The 19329-nt window shown below is 43.1% G+C and overlaps 1 protein-coding gene across 4 annotated transcripts in view; it reads left to right on the top strand.

The window, feature by feature from the left end:
* Positions 1–19329, top strand: part of PTPN11 (protein tyrosine phosphatase non-receptor type 11) — a 102809-nt gene that overhangs the window by 35872 nt on the left and 47608 nt on the right. For all 4 annotated transcript variants that reach the window (XM_033220522.1, XM_033220525.1, XM_033220523.1 and 1 more), the window contains exons 4-6: positions 1641–1833; positions 3333–3449; positions 5317–5430. In XM_033220522.1, coding sequence (XP_033076413.1) covers positions 1641–1833; positions 3333–3449; positions 5317–5430 — 424 coding nt within the window. The remainder of the gene's footprint in view (positions 1–1640; positions 1834–3332; positions 3450–5316; positions 5431–19329) is intronic.

The raw sequence follows: 19329 nt of genomic DNA, 5'->3' as shown, positions 1-19329 counted from the left end.
GCCTGCATTGGGACTGTCTGATGTGCTGGTTTAAATGCAGATTCCTGGGCCTCATTCAGACAAGTGTATTGATATTGCTGGCTGTGGAGTCTGGGAATTCATATTTTTAGCAAAATCCCTCATTTTTACTCCAAGTCTTATGTGCATTACACAGTTTGAGATGATCACCTAGGATATAGTCCAAAGACACCGGAGGCTATTGAAGTCTAGGTTGTATATATGGAAAAGGTTGAAATGTTTGAATTAATTTATAATGAAGGTCCTTTTTAATTGAGTGTTTACATGCCAAAGCAAGGGCAAACATTCAAAATGATTTTCTGTCTCTATTACAACTTTTTCTTTTCTTTTTTTTTTTATTTGAGATGGGGTCTCGCTCTGTCACCCAGGCTGGAGTCAAGTGGCGTGATCTTGGCTCACTATAACCTCTGCCTCCCAGATTCAAGTAATTCTCTTGCCTCAGCCTCCCAAGTAGCTGGGACTACAGGCATGTGCCACCATGCCCAGTTAATTTTTGTATTTTTAGTAGATACCGGGTTTTGTCCTGTTTGCCAGGCTAGACTCGAACTCCTGACCTCAGGTGATCTGCTCACCTCGGCCTCTCAAAGTGCTGGGATTATAGGCATGAGCCACCGCGCCCGTCTCTATTACAACTTTTTATTACGACTTTATTTTTTTAATTAATTAATTTTTTTTTTGAGATGGAGTTTCGCTCTTGTCACCCAGGCTGGAGTGCAATGATACGATCTCGGCTCACTGCAACCTCCACCTCCTGGGTTCAAGTGATTCTCCTGCCTCAGCCTCCTGAGTAGCTGGGATTACAGGCACTCGCCACCATGCCCAGCTAATTTTTTATTTTTAGCAGAGACAGAGTTTCACAATGTTGGTCAGGCTGGTCTCGAACTCTTGACCTCAGGTGATCCACCTGCCTCAGTCTCCCAAAGTGTTGGGATTACAGGCGTGAGCCACTCTGTCCGGCCGACTTTATTTATTTTTGAGATAGGGTCTTGCTCTGTCACCCAAGCTAGAGTGTGGTGGCATGATCATAGCTCACTGCAGTCTCGACCTCCTGGACTCAAGTGATCCTCCTGCCTCGGCCTCATATTGTAGCTGGAATTACAGGCAGATGCCACCATGCTAATTTTTAATTGTTTTGTAAAGATAGATTTCACTGTGTTGCCCAGACTGGTCTTGAACTCCGACCTCGAGTGATCTTCCTGCCTTGGCCTTCCAAAGTGTTGGGATTACAGGCATTAGCCACTATACCTGACCTGTAACTTATTTAAATGGCTATAATTAAATAGTTGGTCCTTTTAAGATTGGGCAGTGGATGAATGGCAAATTGCATTTTTAAAAGAGGAGGGATTTAAAAAAAAAAAGACAGGAAAGATTGGGGGCATTTGTCTCTAAAGGACTGTGGGCTCATTTAAGAAGTTTAGTGGTCATTCTTACCATCTTTGCAGTTTTTCCTGCCGGCATGGGATGCAAATTTTCTGTCTCAGGTGGGATTGATCAGTCCCTTGGAGGAATGTGTCTGTTTTTTAATTGTGTTTAGGAGAGCTGACTGTATGTAGTACTTTTGTGAAAGAATAACATGAACCCATAGTAGAGCTAAATTCCTTTTTATTTTTTAAAAACTTTAGGTGGTTTCATGGACACCTCTCTGGGAAAGAAGCAGAGAAATTATTAACTGAAAAAGGAAAACATGGTAGTTTTCTTGTACGAGAGAGCCAGAGTCACCCTGGAGATTTTGTTCTGTCTGTGCGCACTGGTGATGACAAAGGGGAGAGCAATGACGGCAAGTCTAAAGTGACCCATGTTATGATTCGCTGTCAGGTAAATCTCAGTTGAACTATGGGCCTGGCAAGATGTTGTCTTTGGGTGATTTTTCTGCTGGAAGAAGACAGACATCATTACATTCAAAGTCAGATTGTCTTTTATTTATTTATTTATTTATTTTATTCTAATTAATTAATTAATTTATGTTTTTTAGACAGAGTCTTGCCCTGTCACCTAGAGATGGAGTTTCACCACGTTGGGTCTGGTGACCCAAATCTTTGGGTGATTTTTCTGCTGGAAGAAGACAAACACCGTTACATTCAAAGTCAGATTGTCTTTCTGTTTTTTTTTTTTTTTTTTGGCAAGACAGTTTTGCTCTTTTTGCCCAGGCTGGAGTCCAATGGCGTGATCTCGGCTCACTGCAACCTCTGCCTCCTGGGTTCAAGTGATTCTTCTGCCTCAGCCTCCCAAGTAGCTGGGATTACAGGTGACTGCCACCATGCCCGGCTAATTTTTTGTATTTATTTTAGTAGAGATGGGGTTTCACCATGTTGGCCAGGATGGTCTCGATCTCTTGACCTCGTGATCCACCCGCCTCGGCCTCCCAAAGTGCTGGGATTACAGGTGTGAGCCACTGTGCCCAGCCTTCTGTTTATTTATTTATTTTTTTAAATATTTATTTATTTATTCATTTGAGACTGGGTCTTGCTCTGTCATGGCTCACTGCAGCCTCAGCCTCCCTGGACTCAGTTGATCTTCCTTCGCTCACCCTCTTGAGTAGCTGGGACTACAGGTGTGTGCCACCATGCCCAGCTAGTGTTTGTATTTTTTGTAGAGATGGTGTTTTGCCACATTGCCCAGGGTGGTCTTGAACTAGGGCTCAAGAGGCTTGCCTGCTTCAACCTCCCAAAGTGTTAGGATTACAGATGTGAACTACTGTGCCTGATCCAAAGGCAGATTTTCTTTGCTCACTTAGTCAAGATCATATATGCTTTTATTATACTTAATGTATTAGTATGGTTAGTATATTAGTATATTAGTATATTTACTATATTATTATACTTGAGTATATTGAGTATATTTATGCTTTTAGTATATTTGTATACACACACCACATTTTTATTATTTATCTTTTTTTTTGAGACAGAGTCTCCCTCTGTCACCCAGGCTGAAGTGCAGTTGGCTCATTGCAACCTCTGCCTCTTGGGCTCAAGTGATTCTCGTGCCTCACCCTCCTGAGTAGCAGGGATTACAGGCGTCCGCCACCAAGCCTGGCTAATTTTTGTATTTTTAGTGGGTACGGGGTTTCACCACGTTGGCCAGACTGGTCTCGAACTCCTGACTTCAAGTGATCTGCCTGTCTTGGCCTCCCAAAGTGCTGGAATTATAGGCGTGAGCCACTGCACCCAGCCTATTATCTATCTTTTGATGGACATTTAAGTTTTCTCCATATACTAGCTATTGTGAATAATGCTGCAGTGAATATGAGAGTGCTTGAAAACACCAATGTAACATAAAGGTAACAAATAATAAATGTCATCTGTTTATCTTCAAAGGAACTGAAATATGACGTTGGCGGAGGAGAACGGTTTGATTCTTTGACAGATCTTGTGGAACATTACAAGAAGAATCCTATGGTGGAAACATTGGGTACAGTACTACAACTCAAGCAGGTGAGCGGATTGGAAAGCTCAAGCTTTCTCCTTAAAAACTTAAAAAAGCCGAGCGCGGTGGCTCACGCCTGTAATCCCAGCACTTTGGGAGGCCGAGGTGGGTGGATCACCTGAGTTCGGGAGTTCAAGACCAGCCTGACCCACACAGAGAAACCCCATCTCTACTAAAAATACAAAATTAGCCAGGCTTGGTGGTGCGTGCCTATAATCCCAGCTACTTGGGAAGGCTGAGGCAGGAGAATCACTTGAACCTGGGAGGTGGAGGTTGTGGTGAGCTGAGACCGCGCCATTGCACTCCAGCCTGGGCAACAAGAGCAAAACTCTGTCTAAAAAAAAAAACCTTAAAAAAGTCCTAATAGAGAATTTTGCAGATATACAGAGGTAGACAGAATAGTGTCATCAGCCTCCATGTACCCATCCCAGCTTCAACTCATCAAATCTTTTTTTTTTTTTGAGACAGTCTTACTCTGTCACCCAGTCTGGAGTGCAGTGGTGTAATCTTGGCTCACTGCAACCTCTACTTCCTGGGTTCAAGCGATTCTCCTGTTTCAGCCTCCTGATTAGCTGGGACTACAGGTGCCTGCCACTATGCCCGGCTAATTTTTGTATTTTTAATAGAGACGAAGTTTCACCATGCTGGCCAGGCTGGTCTCGAATTCCCGACCTTAGGTGATCCGCCTGCCTCAGCCTCCCAACTTTTTGGGATTACAGGCGTGAGCCACCACACCCAGCCCTAAATCTTTTCTTATTATGACTCCACTTACTGACTGCCTCCTATAGTACTTGGAAACATATTCCAGATTTATATTATTCCCATATTTATCTGTGAAAGGCCTTACAGAGGTTTTTTGTTTTGTTTTGAGACAGAGTTTTGCTCTGTCGCCCAGGCTGGAATGTAGTGGCGTGTTCTTGGCTCACTGCAACCTCTGTGTCCCGGCTTCAAGAGCTTCTCCTGCCTCAGTCTCCTGAGTAGCTGGGATTAGAGGTGGTGCCACTACACCCAGCTAAGTTTTGTGTTTTTAGTAGAGATGGGGTTTCACCATGTAGCCAGGCTGGTCTTGAACTCCTGACCTCAAGTGATCTGCCCGCCCCAGCCTCTCAAACTGCTGGAATTATAGGCATGAGCCACTGTGCCTGGCCTAAGGCCGTACACAGTTTTAAAGCAAATTTTCATTATAAATCCACTTCTGGTTACCTTTAGGTAACCTCACTTACTCACTTTGGCATTGTTGCTATTTCAAAGTTCACCTTTATGATACTGGAAAATGATATAATCTCTCTAAATAATATTGTAGTCTATTCATAAAGAAAAATAGACTTGGCCGGGCATGGTGGCTCACACCTGTAACCCCAGCACTTTGGGAGGCCAAGGCTGGCGGATCACAAGGTCAGGAGATTGAGACCATCCTGGCTAACATGGTGAAACCCCGTCTCTACCAAAAATACAAAAAATTAGCCGGGTGTGGTGGTGGGTGCCTGTAGTTCCAGCTACTCAGGAGGCTGAGGCAGGAGAATGGCATGAACTTGGGAGGCGGAGTTTGCAGTGAGCCAAGATCACGCCACTGCACTCCAGCCTGGGTGACAGAGCAATACTCTGTCTCAAAAAAAAAAAAAAAAGGAAAAATAGACTTGAATTTATATCAGCAGAATAAAGTGTATGTGGAGACTGAAGAAAGACACATTTTCTGGCTGAACAGAAAAGGTGGTGAAACTGTTTGAAAACCTTTATTGTGAATTACAGGGTCCTACGAACCCTCTGTCCGTGCCTTTATGAATATCAACATAGAAGTGTTTTTTTTTTTTTTTGCATTAACAACATTTTCTGTAATATTTTCTTTATTTTACATCAACTGCCGTACTCGATCAGCCCCTTAACACGACTCGTATAAATGCTGCTGAAATAGAAAGCAGAGTTCGAGAACTAAGCAAATTAGCTGAGACCACAGATAAAGTCAAACAAGGCTTTTGGGAAGAATTTGAGGTAAGTTATTAAAAAACCGTTTTTTCGTGAGTTGTTATATCCTATTTTTAGTGGAGGAGAAGTTGGTCTCGTGTTTGGAATCGGATCTGAGAGAGTTGAAACTGACGTCCTTTTTTAATTCGGCCATTGATTGACGTGGAACAAGTTGCTGCGAGGGCTTCTTCGAAATAGAAGAGCGTTGTGTTCTGAGGGAAGCGAGTTGGCAGCGAGTAGTCAATGGATGTGCCAGCCGCTCCATTTGGCTCTTTTGGTTTGGACTGGTGGCAAAATCTCTGAGAAACAAAAGGATCTAATTTCTTTGGAAGATTTCCAACATGCACTGGGGTCTTAGAAAGAATCTGTAGCCTTAGTGCAGCAAATGGGTATGAATAAAAGAGAAGCACCTTGTGGTGGCTTTTTTTTTTTTTTTTTTGACAGGGTCTTGCTCTGTCACCAAGGCTGGAGCGTAGTGGTGTGATCTCGGTTCCCTGCAGCCCCGACCTCCCTGGGCTCAAGTGATCCTCCCATCTCAGCTTCCTGAGTACTACAGGCATATGCCACCATGCCCTGCTAATTTTTGTAGTTTTGGTAGAGATGAGGTTTTGCAGTATTGCCCAGGCTGGTCTTGAACTCTTGGGCTCAAGTGATCCTCCTACTTCAGCTTCCTGAGTAGCTGGGACTACAGGCACACGCCCATCTAATTTTTGTATTTTTTTGTAGAGATGGGGTTTTGCAATGTTGCCCAGGCTGGTCTTGAACTCTTGGGCTTAAGTGATCCACCCGCCTTGATGTGCGAAATGTGGTGGCTTTAATTTCAGAGTTCAAATTGATGACTCTGGTAAGTTAAGTGAACTGATTTCTTTTTTTTTTTTTAATTATTTTTGTTTATTATACTTTAAGTTCTGGGATATATGTGCAGAACGTGCAGGTTTGTTACATAGGTATACATGTGTCATGGTGGTTTGCTGCACACAACAACCCATCATCTAGGTTTTAAGCCCTGCATGCATTAGGTATTTGTCCTAATGCTCTCCCTCCCCTTTAATGCATCAGTGAAAAAGTGATGATAGGCTGGGTGTGGTGGCTCACTCCTGTAATCTCAGCACTTTGAGAGGGTGTGGCAGGCGGACCACTTGAATCCAGGAGTTTGCCCCCCATCCCCAGACAGTGTATGTGATGTTCCCTTCCCTGTGTCCACGTGTTCTTATTGTTTGGTTTTCTGTTCCTGTGTTAGTTTGCTGAGAATGATGATTTCCAGCTTCATCCGTGACCCTGCAAAGACATGAACTCATTCTTTTTTATGGCTGCATAGTATTCCATGGTGTATATGTGCCACATTTTCTTTATCCAGTCTATCATTGATGGGCATTTGGGTTGGTTCCAAGTCTTTGCTATTTTAAGTAGTGCTGCAGTAAACATACATGTGCATATGTCTTTATAGTAGAATGATTTATAATCCTTTGGGTATATACCCAGTAATGGGATTGCTGGGTCAAATGGTATTTCTGGTTCTAGATCCTTGAGGAATCACCATACTGTCACGCACAATGGTTCAACTAATTTACACTCCTGCCAACAGTGTAAAAGTGTTCCTATTTCTCCACATCCTCTCCAGCATCTGTTGTTTCCTGACTTTAAGTGAACTGATCTGTTTCCTGAAACTAAGTTGGGTTGGAGAATGTCCCTGATGGGAATGTGCTGTGTTCCCATTGCACTCTTGTATGTCACTTACCCATTGACAATGTGATCTCTTTTGTTTTCTCCTCATCCGTTTGACAGAAAACTTCAAAAACAAGGATTCTGGCATATTTACCTTCGCAGTTTTCCCCAGCACGTAGCACAGTGCCTGGTACACGGTACAAACTCCGTAAATGTTTGTTGAATGAGTATTTACATTTAACTCATGTTTACATCATTTTATTTTCCTGTTCTGTTTTATGGGAATGATTATTCTATGCTTTTTGTAGGACTACAATTTATAAGTATTTGTGGAATGAATGAGTAAGTGAATGACTGGGCAAATAAAGTCCTTTTAGCCACACTGTGTCTGAACAGCTTGCTGACATAGATATGATTTCCCATTTTCCAGCTGAGGGACCTAAGGGAGGTTAAGTAAATTGTTCAACCTTCATACCACAGTTTTTTTTTTTTGTTTGTTTTGTTTTCTTTTTTTCCTTCTGAGACAGGGTCTCACTTTGCTGCCCAGACTGGAGTGTAGTGGTGCAATTATAGCTCACTGCAGCTTCCAACTTCTGGGCTCACGCCATCCTCCCACCTTAGCCTCCTGAGTAGCTGGGACTACAGGTGTGCACCACCATACCCGGCTAATTTTTTATTTTTTGTAGATATGGGGTCTCACTCTGTTACTCAGGTTGGTCTTGAACTTCTGAGCTCAAGCAATTCTCCTGTCTTGGCCTCTCAAAGTGTTGAAATTACATGCGTGAGCCACTGTGCCTGGCCCGTACCACAGATATTGATTGAATTCCAGCACTGGGGAGGGGTGTAGAATAGAACATTCTCAGTCCTTGCTCAACATTGCTGAACACAGACTTGAATTTGAGTTTATTCTCTCATCCCAGGCATTGGGTTAGGCTCTGAAGACACTGGTGAACAAGACAGATAGGGTTACTGCCTTTAAAGGGAGCTTCTAGTTGAGAGAAGGAAAACAGTAATGAAAAGCATCAATGAAAAAGTGATGATAGGCTGGGCATGGTGGTTCACTCCTGTAATCTCAGCGCTTTGAGAGGGAGAGGCAGGCAGATCACTTGATTCCAGAAGTTTGAGACCAGGCTGGGTAACATGGTAAAACCCCTTCTCTACAAAAAATACAAAAAGTAGCCGGGTGTGGTGGTGCACACCCACAGTCATAGCTACTCTGGGGGTTGAGGTAGGAGGATTGCTTGAGCCTGGGAGGTTGAGGCTGCAGTGAGCTGAGATCACACGGGTGCACTTCAGCCTGAGCAACAGCCAGAACCTGTCCCAAAAGAAAAAAATTGATGATAAACATAATGAGTCAGAATTTTGAAATCTCAGCCTCACTGTTGCCTTTCTTGTCCCCCACCTGCCTAGATAATAAAAGGCAGCATTTCAGCAGTCATTCATTTCATTATGTTCACTTCATTTCACTTTCATAAAGCCTCATGAGGTAAGATGGGGAGATACAGAAGTTTTAGAAATCGCTCATCAAAATTGAATGGAAAACCGATTTTTCCAAAATTTTTTAGTGCAGAAAATTTCAATTATAATCAAAAGTAGAGAGAACGGGATAGTTATAGCAATATAGCCGACACCCAGCATTAACAACTGTTGATATTATGGCCAATCTTTTTTTTTGAGACGGAGTCTCGCTCTGTTGCCCAGGCTGGAGTGCAATGGCCGGATCTCAGCTCACTGCAAGCTCTGCCTCCCGGGTTTACGCCATTCTCCTGCCTCAGCCTCCCGAGTAGCTGGGACTGCAGGCGCCCGCCACCTCGCCCGGCTAGGTTTTTGTATTTTTTTTTTAGTAGAGACGGGGTTTCACCGTGCTAGCCAGGATGGTCTCGATCTCCTGACCTCGTGATCCGCCCGTCTCGGCCTCCCAAAGTGCTGGGATTACAGGCTTGAGCCACCATGCCCGGCCTATTATGGCCAATCTTTTTCGACTATGTCCCACTCACTCCCCCAGCCCTGACTTGTCTTGAAGCAAATAATTCTTTTTTTTTTTTTTTTTTTTTTTTGAGATAGAGTCTCACTCTGTCCCCCAGGCTGGAGTACAGTGGCTTGATCTTGGCTCACTACAACCTCCACCTCCTGGGTTCAAGCGACTCTTGTGCCCCAGCCTCCTGAGTACCTAGGATTACAGGCGAGCACCACTATGCCCAGCTAATTTTTGTATTTTTAGTAGGGACGGCGTTTTCACTACGTTGGCCAGGCTGGTCTCAAACTCCTGATCTCAGGTGATCCGCCTGCCTTGGCCTCCCAAAGTGCTGGGATTATAGGTGTGAGCCACTGTTCCCGGCCTTGAAGCAAATCTTTTTTTTTTTTTTTTTGAGACGGAGTCTCGCTCTGTCGCTTGGGCTGGAGTGCAGTGGCCGAATCTCAGCTCACTGCAAGCTCCGCCTCCCGGGTTTACGCCATTCTCCTGCCTCAGCCTCCCAAGTAGCTGGGACTACAGGCGCCCGCCACCTCGCCCGGCTAGTTTTTTGTAATTTTTAGTAGAGACGGGGTTTCACAGTGTTAGCCAGGATGGTCTCGATCTCCTGACCTCGTGATCCGCCCGTCTCGGCCTCCCAAAGTGCTGGGATTACAGGCTTGAGCCACCGCGCCCGGCCAGAAGCAAATCTTACACATCTTTCATCTGTAACTATTTTATTTCAAAAAATTATAACCTGAATAGCATTATCATATCTAAAACTATTAACAGTAATTCCTTAATATTAACATATATCAGTTACTATTCACATTTTCCTGATTGCTACACACACACACACACACACACACACACACACTTGCAATTTGTTTTTTTTTCCTTTTTAGACAGAGTCTCGCTCTGTTGCCCAGGCTGGAGTACAGTGGTGCGTTCTCAGCTCACTGCACCCTCCACCTCCTGGGCTCAAATGATTCTCTTCCCTCAGCCTCCCGAGTAGCTGGGACTATGGGTGCCCGCCACCTCGCCTGGCTAGTTTTTGTATTTTTAGTAGAGATGGGGTTTCACCATGTTGGCCAGGCTGGTCTCAAACTTCCGACCTCAGGTGATCCACCCACCTTGGCCTCCCAAAGTGCTGGGATTACAGGCATGAGCCACTGTGCCCGGCAGCAATTTGTTTGAATTGGGAGTGCTTTCTTCCACCTTGATTATGAAAAAATTTCAAGTGTGTATAAAACAGATTCATATAAAGGATCCTGATACGCCATTATCAGCTTTATCAATTATCCCTGACATATTTTTTATTTATAAATATTTCAATATTTGTGGAATCCTTAAAAATGTACCCCATAACCCAACATTGTTCATATTATACCAGTTGTCTTATAATTAAAAATATTTTGTTCAGGCTGGGCGCGGTGGCTCAAGCCTGTAATCCCAGCACTTTGGGAGGCCGAGACGGGCGGATCACGAGGTCAGGAGATCAAGACCATCCTGGCTAACACGGTGAAACCCCGTCTCTACTAAAAATACAAAAAAAAAAAACTAGCCGGGCGAGGTGGCGGGCGCCTGTAGTCCCAGCTACTCGGGAGGCTGAGGCAGGAGAATGGCGTAAACCCGGGAGGCAGAGCTTGCAGTGAGCTGAGATCTGGCCACTGCACTCCAGTCCAGGCGACAGAGCGAGACTCCGCCTCAAAAAAAAAAAAAAAAAAAAAAATTTGTTCAATAATTTTTCAGATAAGCTTCACACACTGTGGTTGGCTAAGTCTCATAGTATTTCTGTTTTAAAAATCTTAAGGCTGGGCGTGGTGGCACACAGCTGTAATCCCAGCACTTTGGGAGGCCGAGGTGGTTGGATCATGAGGTCAAGAGATTGAGACCATCCTGGCCAACATGGTGAAAACCCGTCTCTATTAAAAATACAAAAATTAGCTGGGCGTGGTGGTGCATGCCTGTAGTCCCAGCTACTCTGAAGGCTGAGGCAGGAGAATCGCTTGAACCCGGGAGGCAGCAGTTGCAGTGAGCCGAGATCGCACCACAGCACTCCAGCCTGGAGACGGAGTAAGACTCCATCTCAAAAAAGAAAAAAAATCTTAAGTCGTTTTGAATACTTTGACGCCCCTTCCATCTCTCTTGCTCTGTCTTCCTTCCCCATCTCCCTGTCTTTTCTGCTGTTGAAGAAAGCAGATCCTTTGTCCTGAGAATTACTTATAGTCTGGATTTTGCTGAGTGCCTCTCTGTGGTGGACTTAACCATGTATCCATCCCTTATATTTCTTGGAAGTTGATATATCTAGATACTTTATTGGATATAAGTTTTCTTTGGCAAGACGGCATGTATGGTGGTGTATCAGGAGGTGCTATGTCCTGTTGTTTCTTCTCTGATTTTCTTAGCAGCTCCTGATCATTATTACTTAGATCCATTAATTCATAAGGGACTGTATGGTAGTGATATTGTGATTTTATCATTCCTCTTCATTTGTTAGGTTGAAATATTTCTATAAAAAGCTTTTCATTGCCGAGAAATCATTGTTGATTTCTTCCTTCTTACTAAGCAGTTTTCTTTTTCTTTTCTTCTTCTTTTTTTTTTTTTTCTGAGGCAGGTCTTGCTGTGTTGCTCAGGCTGGTGTGCAATGGCGCAAACACACAGTCGCGAACTTTTGGCCTCGGGGGATCCTGCTGCCTCAGCTTCTTGTGTAGTTGGGACCACAGGTGCATGCCACCATGCCTGATTTTTTTTGTAGAGATGATGAGGTCTCACTTTGTTGCCCAGGCTGGTCTTGAATGTCTGGGCTCAAGCAATCTTTCTACCTCAGCCTCCTGAGTAGCTGGGACTACAGGCACATACCACCATGCCCAGCTAATTGTTTTATTTTTATTTTTAGTAGAGATATGGTCTTATTATGTTGCTCAGGTTGGTCTCGAACTCCACAGCTCAAGTGATCCTCCTGCCTCAGCCTCCCAGTGTGCTGGGATTATAAGTATACAACAGGCGTGAGCCAACAAGCCTGGCCAGATTTTTTTTCTTGATTTGAAATCTATTATGGGTTCAGTTGATGCTTCCAAATCAAACTCAGGGCTTCCGGATTTTTACTAACCTCATTGATCTTATCCATGTATCTCCTTTCTCTAGTGCCCAAAATCCTACTTCTTGAAGCCATAATAAGATTATTCATTTGTTTTATCCCACATTACACACAGCAATCTCAGAATAATGACTTCTCAATAATATGATTACTGAAAACAGTTTAATATTTTTTGCAGTTTTCAAAAAAAATCCTTCAGAAATGTGTAGTCAAGTTACTGTATGCTGCTGGGCACAGTGGCTCACGCCTGTAATCCCAGCACTTTGGGAGGCCAAGAAGGGAGGATCACTGGAGCTCAGGAGTTTGAGACCAGCTGGGGCAATACAGTGAGACCCTGTCTCTACAAAAGAAAATTAAAAATTAACCAGACATGGTGGCACGTACCTGTAGTCCCAGCTATCAAGAAGCTGTGGCGAGAGTAGGCTTAAGCCCAGGAGTTTGAAGCTGCAGTGAGATATGATTGTGATACTATACTTCAGGGTGACAGAGCAGGGACTCTGTTTTTAACAAATATATATAAAAAAACTTCCTGTGCCTTAGATTCATTTGTAATCATCCTTCTCTCTGTGTGGCTGTATGCTGACTGGGTACATGGTTAGTTTATTTGTTTCATTTAAAAAAATCTCTTTCTGTTAAGTTTTATTTATGATTACACAGATATTGGCTTTGATAGTCAAATTGAAAAAACAAAGTATATTCAAAGAAGTCTGCCTTCTGTCCTTGTCCTTTCCTGTCTACATTTTAGCCATAGTATGAAAAGTTATGGTTTATCATTACATTTCAAAAATATAAGAAGATATTCCCATATCCCATTTTTTTCTTAAGCAATAACATAACTTTACATACTTTTTTCTAACCTTGCTTTTTTAAATGTCCTGGACATCACTCCATAGTAGTGTCTAGAGATAGTCTTCATTCATTTTTTTACTGTATAGTAATCCATTGTGTAGTTGTACCATACATAGTTTATTCAACCTATTGATGGGCATTTGGGTAGTTTCCAAATGTATTCCAAAGAGGATTACAGTGAATAGCCTTGTGTATGCATCCTGTTTTACTTTTGCTGACTATTGGTAATATTAACATTTTTTATGTTCTGTATTATAAAATGGTGGTTATTATTCATTTATAACTTTTATTATACATGACTTTGGTTAGCATGCTTTAACTTTTTAGTATAACATTTGCAAACTACTTGTTTTAATTAAAATTTTGGTTAAATGTAAAAAATAGTGAGCTATTTTGTAATCTAGATTCAGTAGACTCTTATACTTCCTTTACAAATGATAGCTGAGTTGATCATTTGTGTAAATGACCATGAACTTAAAAATTACAGCATTTTTTAAAATAAATTTTTTAACATTTAAAAATTATTTAAAATAATAGACACACAAAGTAAAAAAAGAAGAAGAAGAAGAAAAGAGGGTCTCACTATGTTGCCCAGGCTGGTCTCAAACTCCTGGGCTCAAATGATCCTCCTGCTTTGGCCTCCTAAAGTGTGAGCCACCACACCTGGCAAAAATTAATTTCTTTAAAACAAAAACATTACAGGTTATGTGGTACCATGGTAGCTTCTTTAATACTAGGTTCACTTAGAACAAAGCTTAGGAACAAAGTCAGACTTTCACGAAGGGCTTGTGTGGCAATGGGGTATTTTTTGCAAATTCCACTGGTGGGGCAAGATGTGAGTTAGAAGGAACTCTTAGCCTGACTCTTCTGGACATGGAAAAAGATGGTTGGTTCTAAATGCTGACCTGATGATTTCACACTGTCACATCTCAAATTGTGGTCATCTTTTATACATTATTAACAACAAAAGGGAAAAATTGAGTTGACTTTAGGAGGAAGTGGAAAATAACGAGATCATATCTATACAGGCTCTCCATAGAGGTCAGACTGAGGTGGTAAAATTGTTGTGCACTAAATTAGGGCATTAACGTTTCATGGAAATTGAAGCTATATCTAAATAGCTGATGGCCTGCTTTCTAGATCTCCTATGTACCTGCTTCTCAAATTCAGTCTGTTTTAAAAAATTGCTCTTTGAGGTTGGAACCAGGGAAATAAGGCTGAGAACAGAATAAGCCATTATCGAAAAAATTAGAAACTTGAAAGCAGATACTCATAATTTAAATCCTCTGAAGCTAAAGTTGATCCACAATAGCAAAGCATTATCATTTTAGTGATTGTATCTTAGTTGTTTCCTGGAAGATGATAAATTTGGAATCACTTTCTTCTTACAGCATGCTCTGATAGTCTTTAGAACAAACCAGAGCTCTAAATTGCAATGCCATTGGTAATTTAACTCTGATTTGTTTCTATGCCCGGCTCCTGGGGTTCTGTAAAATTCTACATGTCATTTCAGGTATCTTTATCCAGAAGACATTACTTTTGCCTTTGATGCACTTTAAAATGTGAAGTCTCTTGTGAAGCTCTTTGGTTCTTTTTTCCTTTGCTGCTGAAATAAATTCACGTTGATGATTTTCTTCTAGAATGTGTTGTGTGATCTAGACATTGCAAACCCAAGTCTTTGATTTTTTTTCCCCTACAGATTGCCTATTTCTTTTTTATTTTAATTTTTATTAGTTATTATTATTTTTGAGATGGAGTGTCACTCTGTCACCCGGGCTTGAGTGCAGAGGTGTGATCTCAGCTCACTGCAACCTCCACCTCCCGGATTCAAGTGATTCTTGTGCCTCCGCCACCCAAGTAGCTGGGATTACAGGCACGCACCACCACTCCCAGCCAATTTTTTTTGTATTTTTAGTAGGGATGGGATTTCTCCATGTTGGCCAGGCTGGTCTCAAACTCCTGATCTCAAGTGATCTGCCTGCCTTGAGCTCCGGAAGTGTTGGGATTACAGGCATGAGCCACCAGGCCTGGCCAATTACTAATTTTTTTTAAAGAGATGGGGTCTCGCTATCTTGCCCAGGCTGGAGTGCAGTGTCTCTTTACAGGCACTGTCGTAGTGCACTGCAGCCTTGAACTCCTGGGCTCAAGTGATCCTCCTGAGAGGCTGGAATTACAGGCGTATGCCACTGTGTCTAACAGATTGTCCATTTGTGATCTGTGTAAATATCTCTCACTTCCTGCAGTATCTCAAGAATGTAAAGAGATGGATAATATTTTTAGATTTGTTGAAATAAAGTAAAGTTCTGCTCAAATGAGACTGACACTAACTAAATGAAAAGTCCAGTTATAATTCTGTAATTTTGTGTCTGCAGTGTGTGTGTTATTGTACACTTGAATTGGCCGTGTGCATTGTGGTGAAGTCCATATTTGCATGGTTATATTGAAAAGGTTTTTGGGCCGGGCGTGATGGCTCACGCCTGTAATCCCAGCAATTTGGGAGGCTGAGGCGGGCGGATTACCTGAGGTCAGGAGTTCAAGACCAGCCTGGTCAACATGGCGAAACCGCATCTCTACTAAAAAATACAAAAAATTAGCCAGGCATGGTGGCGGACACCTGTAATACCAGCTACTAGGGAGGCTAAGGCAGGGGGAATTGCTTAAACCTGGGAGGCAGAGGTTGCAGTGAGCCGAGATTGTGCCACTGCACTCCAGCCTGAGTGACAGAGCAAGACTCTGTATCAAAAAAAAAAAAAAAAAGAAAAGAAAAAAAAAAAGAAAAGCTTTTTGCCCTCTCTCTGTGCCTCCTCTCCCTGTTGAGTCCTGTAGGCCTGAGCTGCCAGGTGGCACTGTGGGCTGAGACTGCAAGGCACTGCAGGACCCAGGTTGTGGATGGACAGTCTCTTGGGCTTTCTTCTTTCCATTCGTCTTCCTCCTTTAACCCCACTCGGTATCCAGTATCCTTGCTCTCCATACACCGCCTTCATTTTTTTTCCTTCAGTAGATTTTTCTGCCTCTTGACTTATAAACCCTACTTCTAGCCCCTTTCAGATACTGAAACTAGCAACTTTCAGTCTTTGTACCGAAGTCTCAGAGATTCTCATTGACTCAGATGCCATCCATCTCTAGTCCAAAGAACAATGTCAGTGACATGATCATGTAGAACAAAAGTGTCTGCTGTGGACACATTTGGGGAGAAATAGTTTTCAGTGATGAGGGTTGTAGCAAATTGGGCAGATGTCACAAAAATATCTACCAAAAACTGTAGACACTGCTGGTGGCAGTGACTTATTCTTTGCTTCATTCAGCAAATATTGATTGAATACGGACTCTGTGTCTGGTTCTATTCTAGGTTTTGGGGATGGAGCAGTGAACAAATCAGTCTTTATGGAGTGTACAGTCAAGTGGGAGAGACAGGCAGTAAACAAAGAAGCAGTTCAATGTTGAATCTGTGAGATGGTGTTAAGTGCTACAGCGAAAACAAAGTAGTGTAAGATTAAAAGGGTGTTTTGATAGGCCTTTACTGTTTAGGTCTCTTTGATAAGGTGGCATTTGAGCAAAACTCTGAGGGAAATAATGGAGCCAACCATGTATATAACCTCAGGGAGAACATTCCAGGTAGAGGGAACAGCAAGTGCAAAAGCCCTGAAGTGGGGGTTTGTTTACCATGTTGCACAATCTGCACACAGGCCAGTACAATTGGAATGGATGGGAAATGTACAAGACAGAAGTTGAAAAGGCCAGGTGCATTGGCTCATGCCTACAGTCCCAGCATTTTGGGAGGCTGAAGTGGGAGGAGTTTGAAATCAGCCTGGGCAATGGAGCCAGACCTCGGGTTCTCTACAAAAAAAAAAAGAAAAAAGAAAAAAAAGAGCTGGGCATAGTGGTGCACACCTGTAGGGAGGCTGAAGCAGGAGGATCGCTTGAACCCAGGAGTTCGAGGCTGCAGTGAGCTATGATTATGCCACTGCACTCCACCCTGGGTGACACAGTGAGCCCCTCTCTCGAGGGAGATCGAGGTGGAGCAATGGTGGACGGGTCCCATCATGAAGGGCATTGTGGGTCACTGGAAGACCTTTTGCTTTTACTTGGAGGAAGATGGAAAGCTTGTGAAAAGTTTTGAGTACAGAAGCAAGGGGATCAGTCTGGCTGCTGCATGGAGGATAGTCTATGAGGGGTAGGTGGAGGTAGGGAGACCAGGAAGGAGGCTGTTGTAATCATCTGAGCAGAAAAGTGATGGTGCTTGGCCCAGGACAGCAGCAGTAGAGGTGGTTGGGTTCTAGAGCTATTTTGAAGGTAGAATTGCCAATATTTGAAGGTGGATTTGATAGATCATGTAGCATGACAGAACTGAGTCAAGGATAAGATGAACACTTTTGACTTGTGCAACTGGGTAGGATGGAGTTGCCATTTTCTTAGGCGTGGAAGACTGGAAGGAACGGTCTTTGGGGGAGGTGATCAGCTTTTATTTTGGATATGTTGAAGTTTCAGTTGCCTGTGAGACATTCAATTGGAAGATGGTTCTTCAATGAGTTTTATGATATTACAGTTGGGATTGTGCTAGAATGTTCTTCTTCCTTCACTTCTTCATTTGGCTAACATCTCTTCATTCTTCAGTCCCCAGCATCAAGGGCATTTTTGCAAGGAAACCTTCCTTGATTCCCATCCCCATGCTTGGGCATTCTTCCTGTTACATGTGTGTGCATAGCAACACATCCCTTCCTTTATAGTACTTATCATCCTTGAAGTTCATAAATAATTTGTGTGGGTATTGGTTTAATGTGCTAGGAGTCCACAGAAGCAGATAACATAGGAAGGTCTGTTGGAATAAAGAGAGGTTTTATGGCTGGGTGTGGTAGCTCATGCCTGTAATCCCAGCATTTGAGAGGCCGATGCAGGCTGATCGCTTGAGGCCAGGAATTTGAGACCAGTCTGGCGGTGAAATGGTTTTACCAACATGGTGAAATCCTGTCTCTACTAAAAATACAAAAATTAGCCAGGCATGGTGGTGAGCACCTGTAATATCAGCTATTCGGGAGGCTGAGGCAGTAGAATCACTTGGACCCAGGAGGTGGAGTTTGTAATGGGTCGAGATTGCACTACTGCATTTCAGCCTGGGCGACAGAGTGAGACTCTGTCCCCCCCCCCCCAAAAAAAAGGGCCAGGTGTGGTGGCTCACGCCTGTAATCTCAGCACTTTGGGAGGCCAGGACAGGCGGATCACAAGGTCAGGAGATTGAGACCATCCTGGCTAACACGGTGAAACCCCGTCTCTACTAAAAAATACAAAAAACTAGCCGGGCGAGGTGGCGGACGCCTGTAGTCCCAGCTACTCAGGAGGCTGAGGCAGGAGAATGGCGTAAACCCGGGAGGCGGAGCTTGCAGTGAGCTGAGATCTGGCCACTGCACTCCGGCCTGGGCGACAGAGCAAGACTCCGTCTCAAAAAAAAAAAAAAAAAAAAATTAAAAAGAGGTTTTGCTCAGATGAAACTGATAGGGAACAATAAAGAAGCACAGTTTGATCCTACTGTTCTATGTCTGCTATTTGGAAATTTCTTTTTTAAAATTTTAACTTTTTTTTTTAAGAGACGGTGTCTCGCTATGTTGCCCAGGCTGGTCTTTATTTTATCTTAAGTTCCCAGGTACATGTGCAGCCAGGGTAGTCTTGAACTCCTGGCCTCAAGCAATCTTCCTGCCTCAGCCTCCCAAAGTGCTGGGATTTCAGGCACGTGCCACTGTGCCTGGCCTATGTGCATATTTTCTAGGAAAATAACCCAGATCAGTCCACAGACCCCACAAAGACAGGCAGCCCTATTTTGTTCCCTGTAGCCCCAGAATCCAGCTGAAAGCCTGGCACACAGTAGGAACAAAATAAGTATCTGTGGCATGTTGGATCTGAGCTATTTCCTGTATCAAGAGAATAGTATTGGATTCAGACCCTCTGTGTCTGTTCAGTGAATAGCTATCTGATGCTTACAACGTATGAAGGAATGTTCTGGGCTTTGCTTTGAGATGTTCTGCTTTGTTATCCAACAATTTGTGTTCATATGGAGCCCTTGATTGAGGTGTGGTGAAACCACAGTTTAAGTCTCATCTCTACCAACTAAGCTAGCCGGGTGGATGGATGTAGGATGTGCGTTTTAGTCTTTGAGATCCCTGTACCCACGTGCCCAAGAATTGGTAGTGCTGAATTTCAGGAAGATTTTCATTTTTAAACCATTTTTAGATTTAAAAAATACTGCAATACCAAAAAACCCCTCAAAAGCCCCAAAGAAGAAACCCCTGTACAACACCTTATTACCTGGGGTTATTTTTTCCTAGGGCTTTAACACTTGTTTACATTAGTAATTTATTTATTTCTTGTT

The sequence above is a fragment of the Trachypithecus francoisi genome, unplaced genomic scaffold (genome assembly GCF_009764315.1).
Source record: "Trachypithecus francoisi isolate TF-2019V2 unplaced genomic scaffold, Tfra_2.0 Lachesis_group11, whole genome shotgun sequence".
Classification (NCBI taxonomy): Eukaryota; Metazoa; Chordata; class Mammalia; order Primates; family Cercopithecidae; genus Trachypithecus; species Trachypithecus francoisi.
This window is presented reverse-complemented; position numbering and strand designations above follow the sequence as displayed.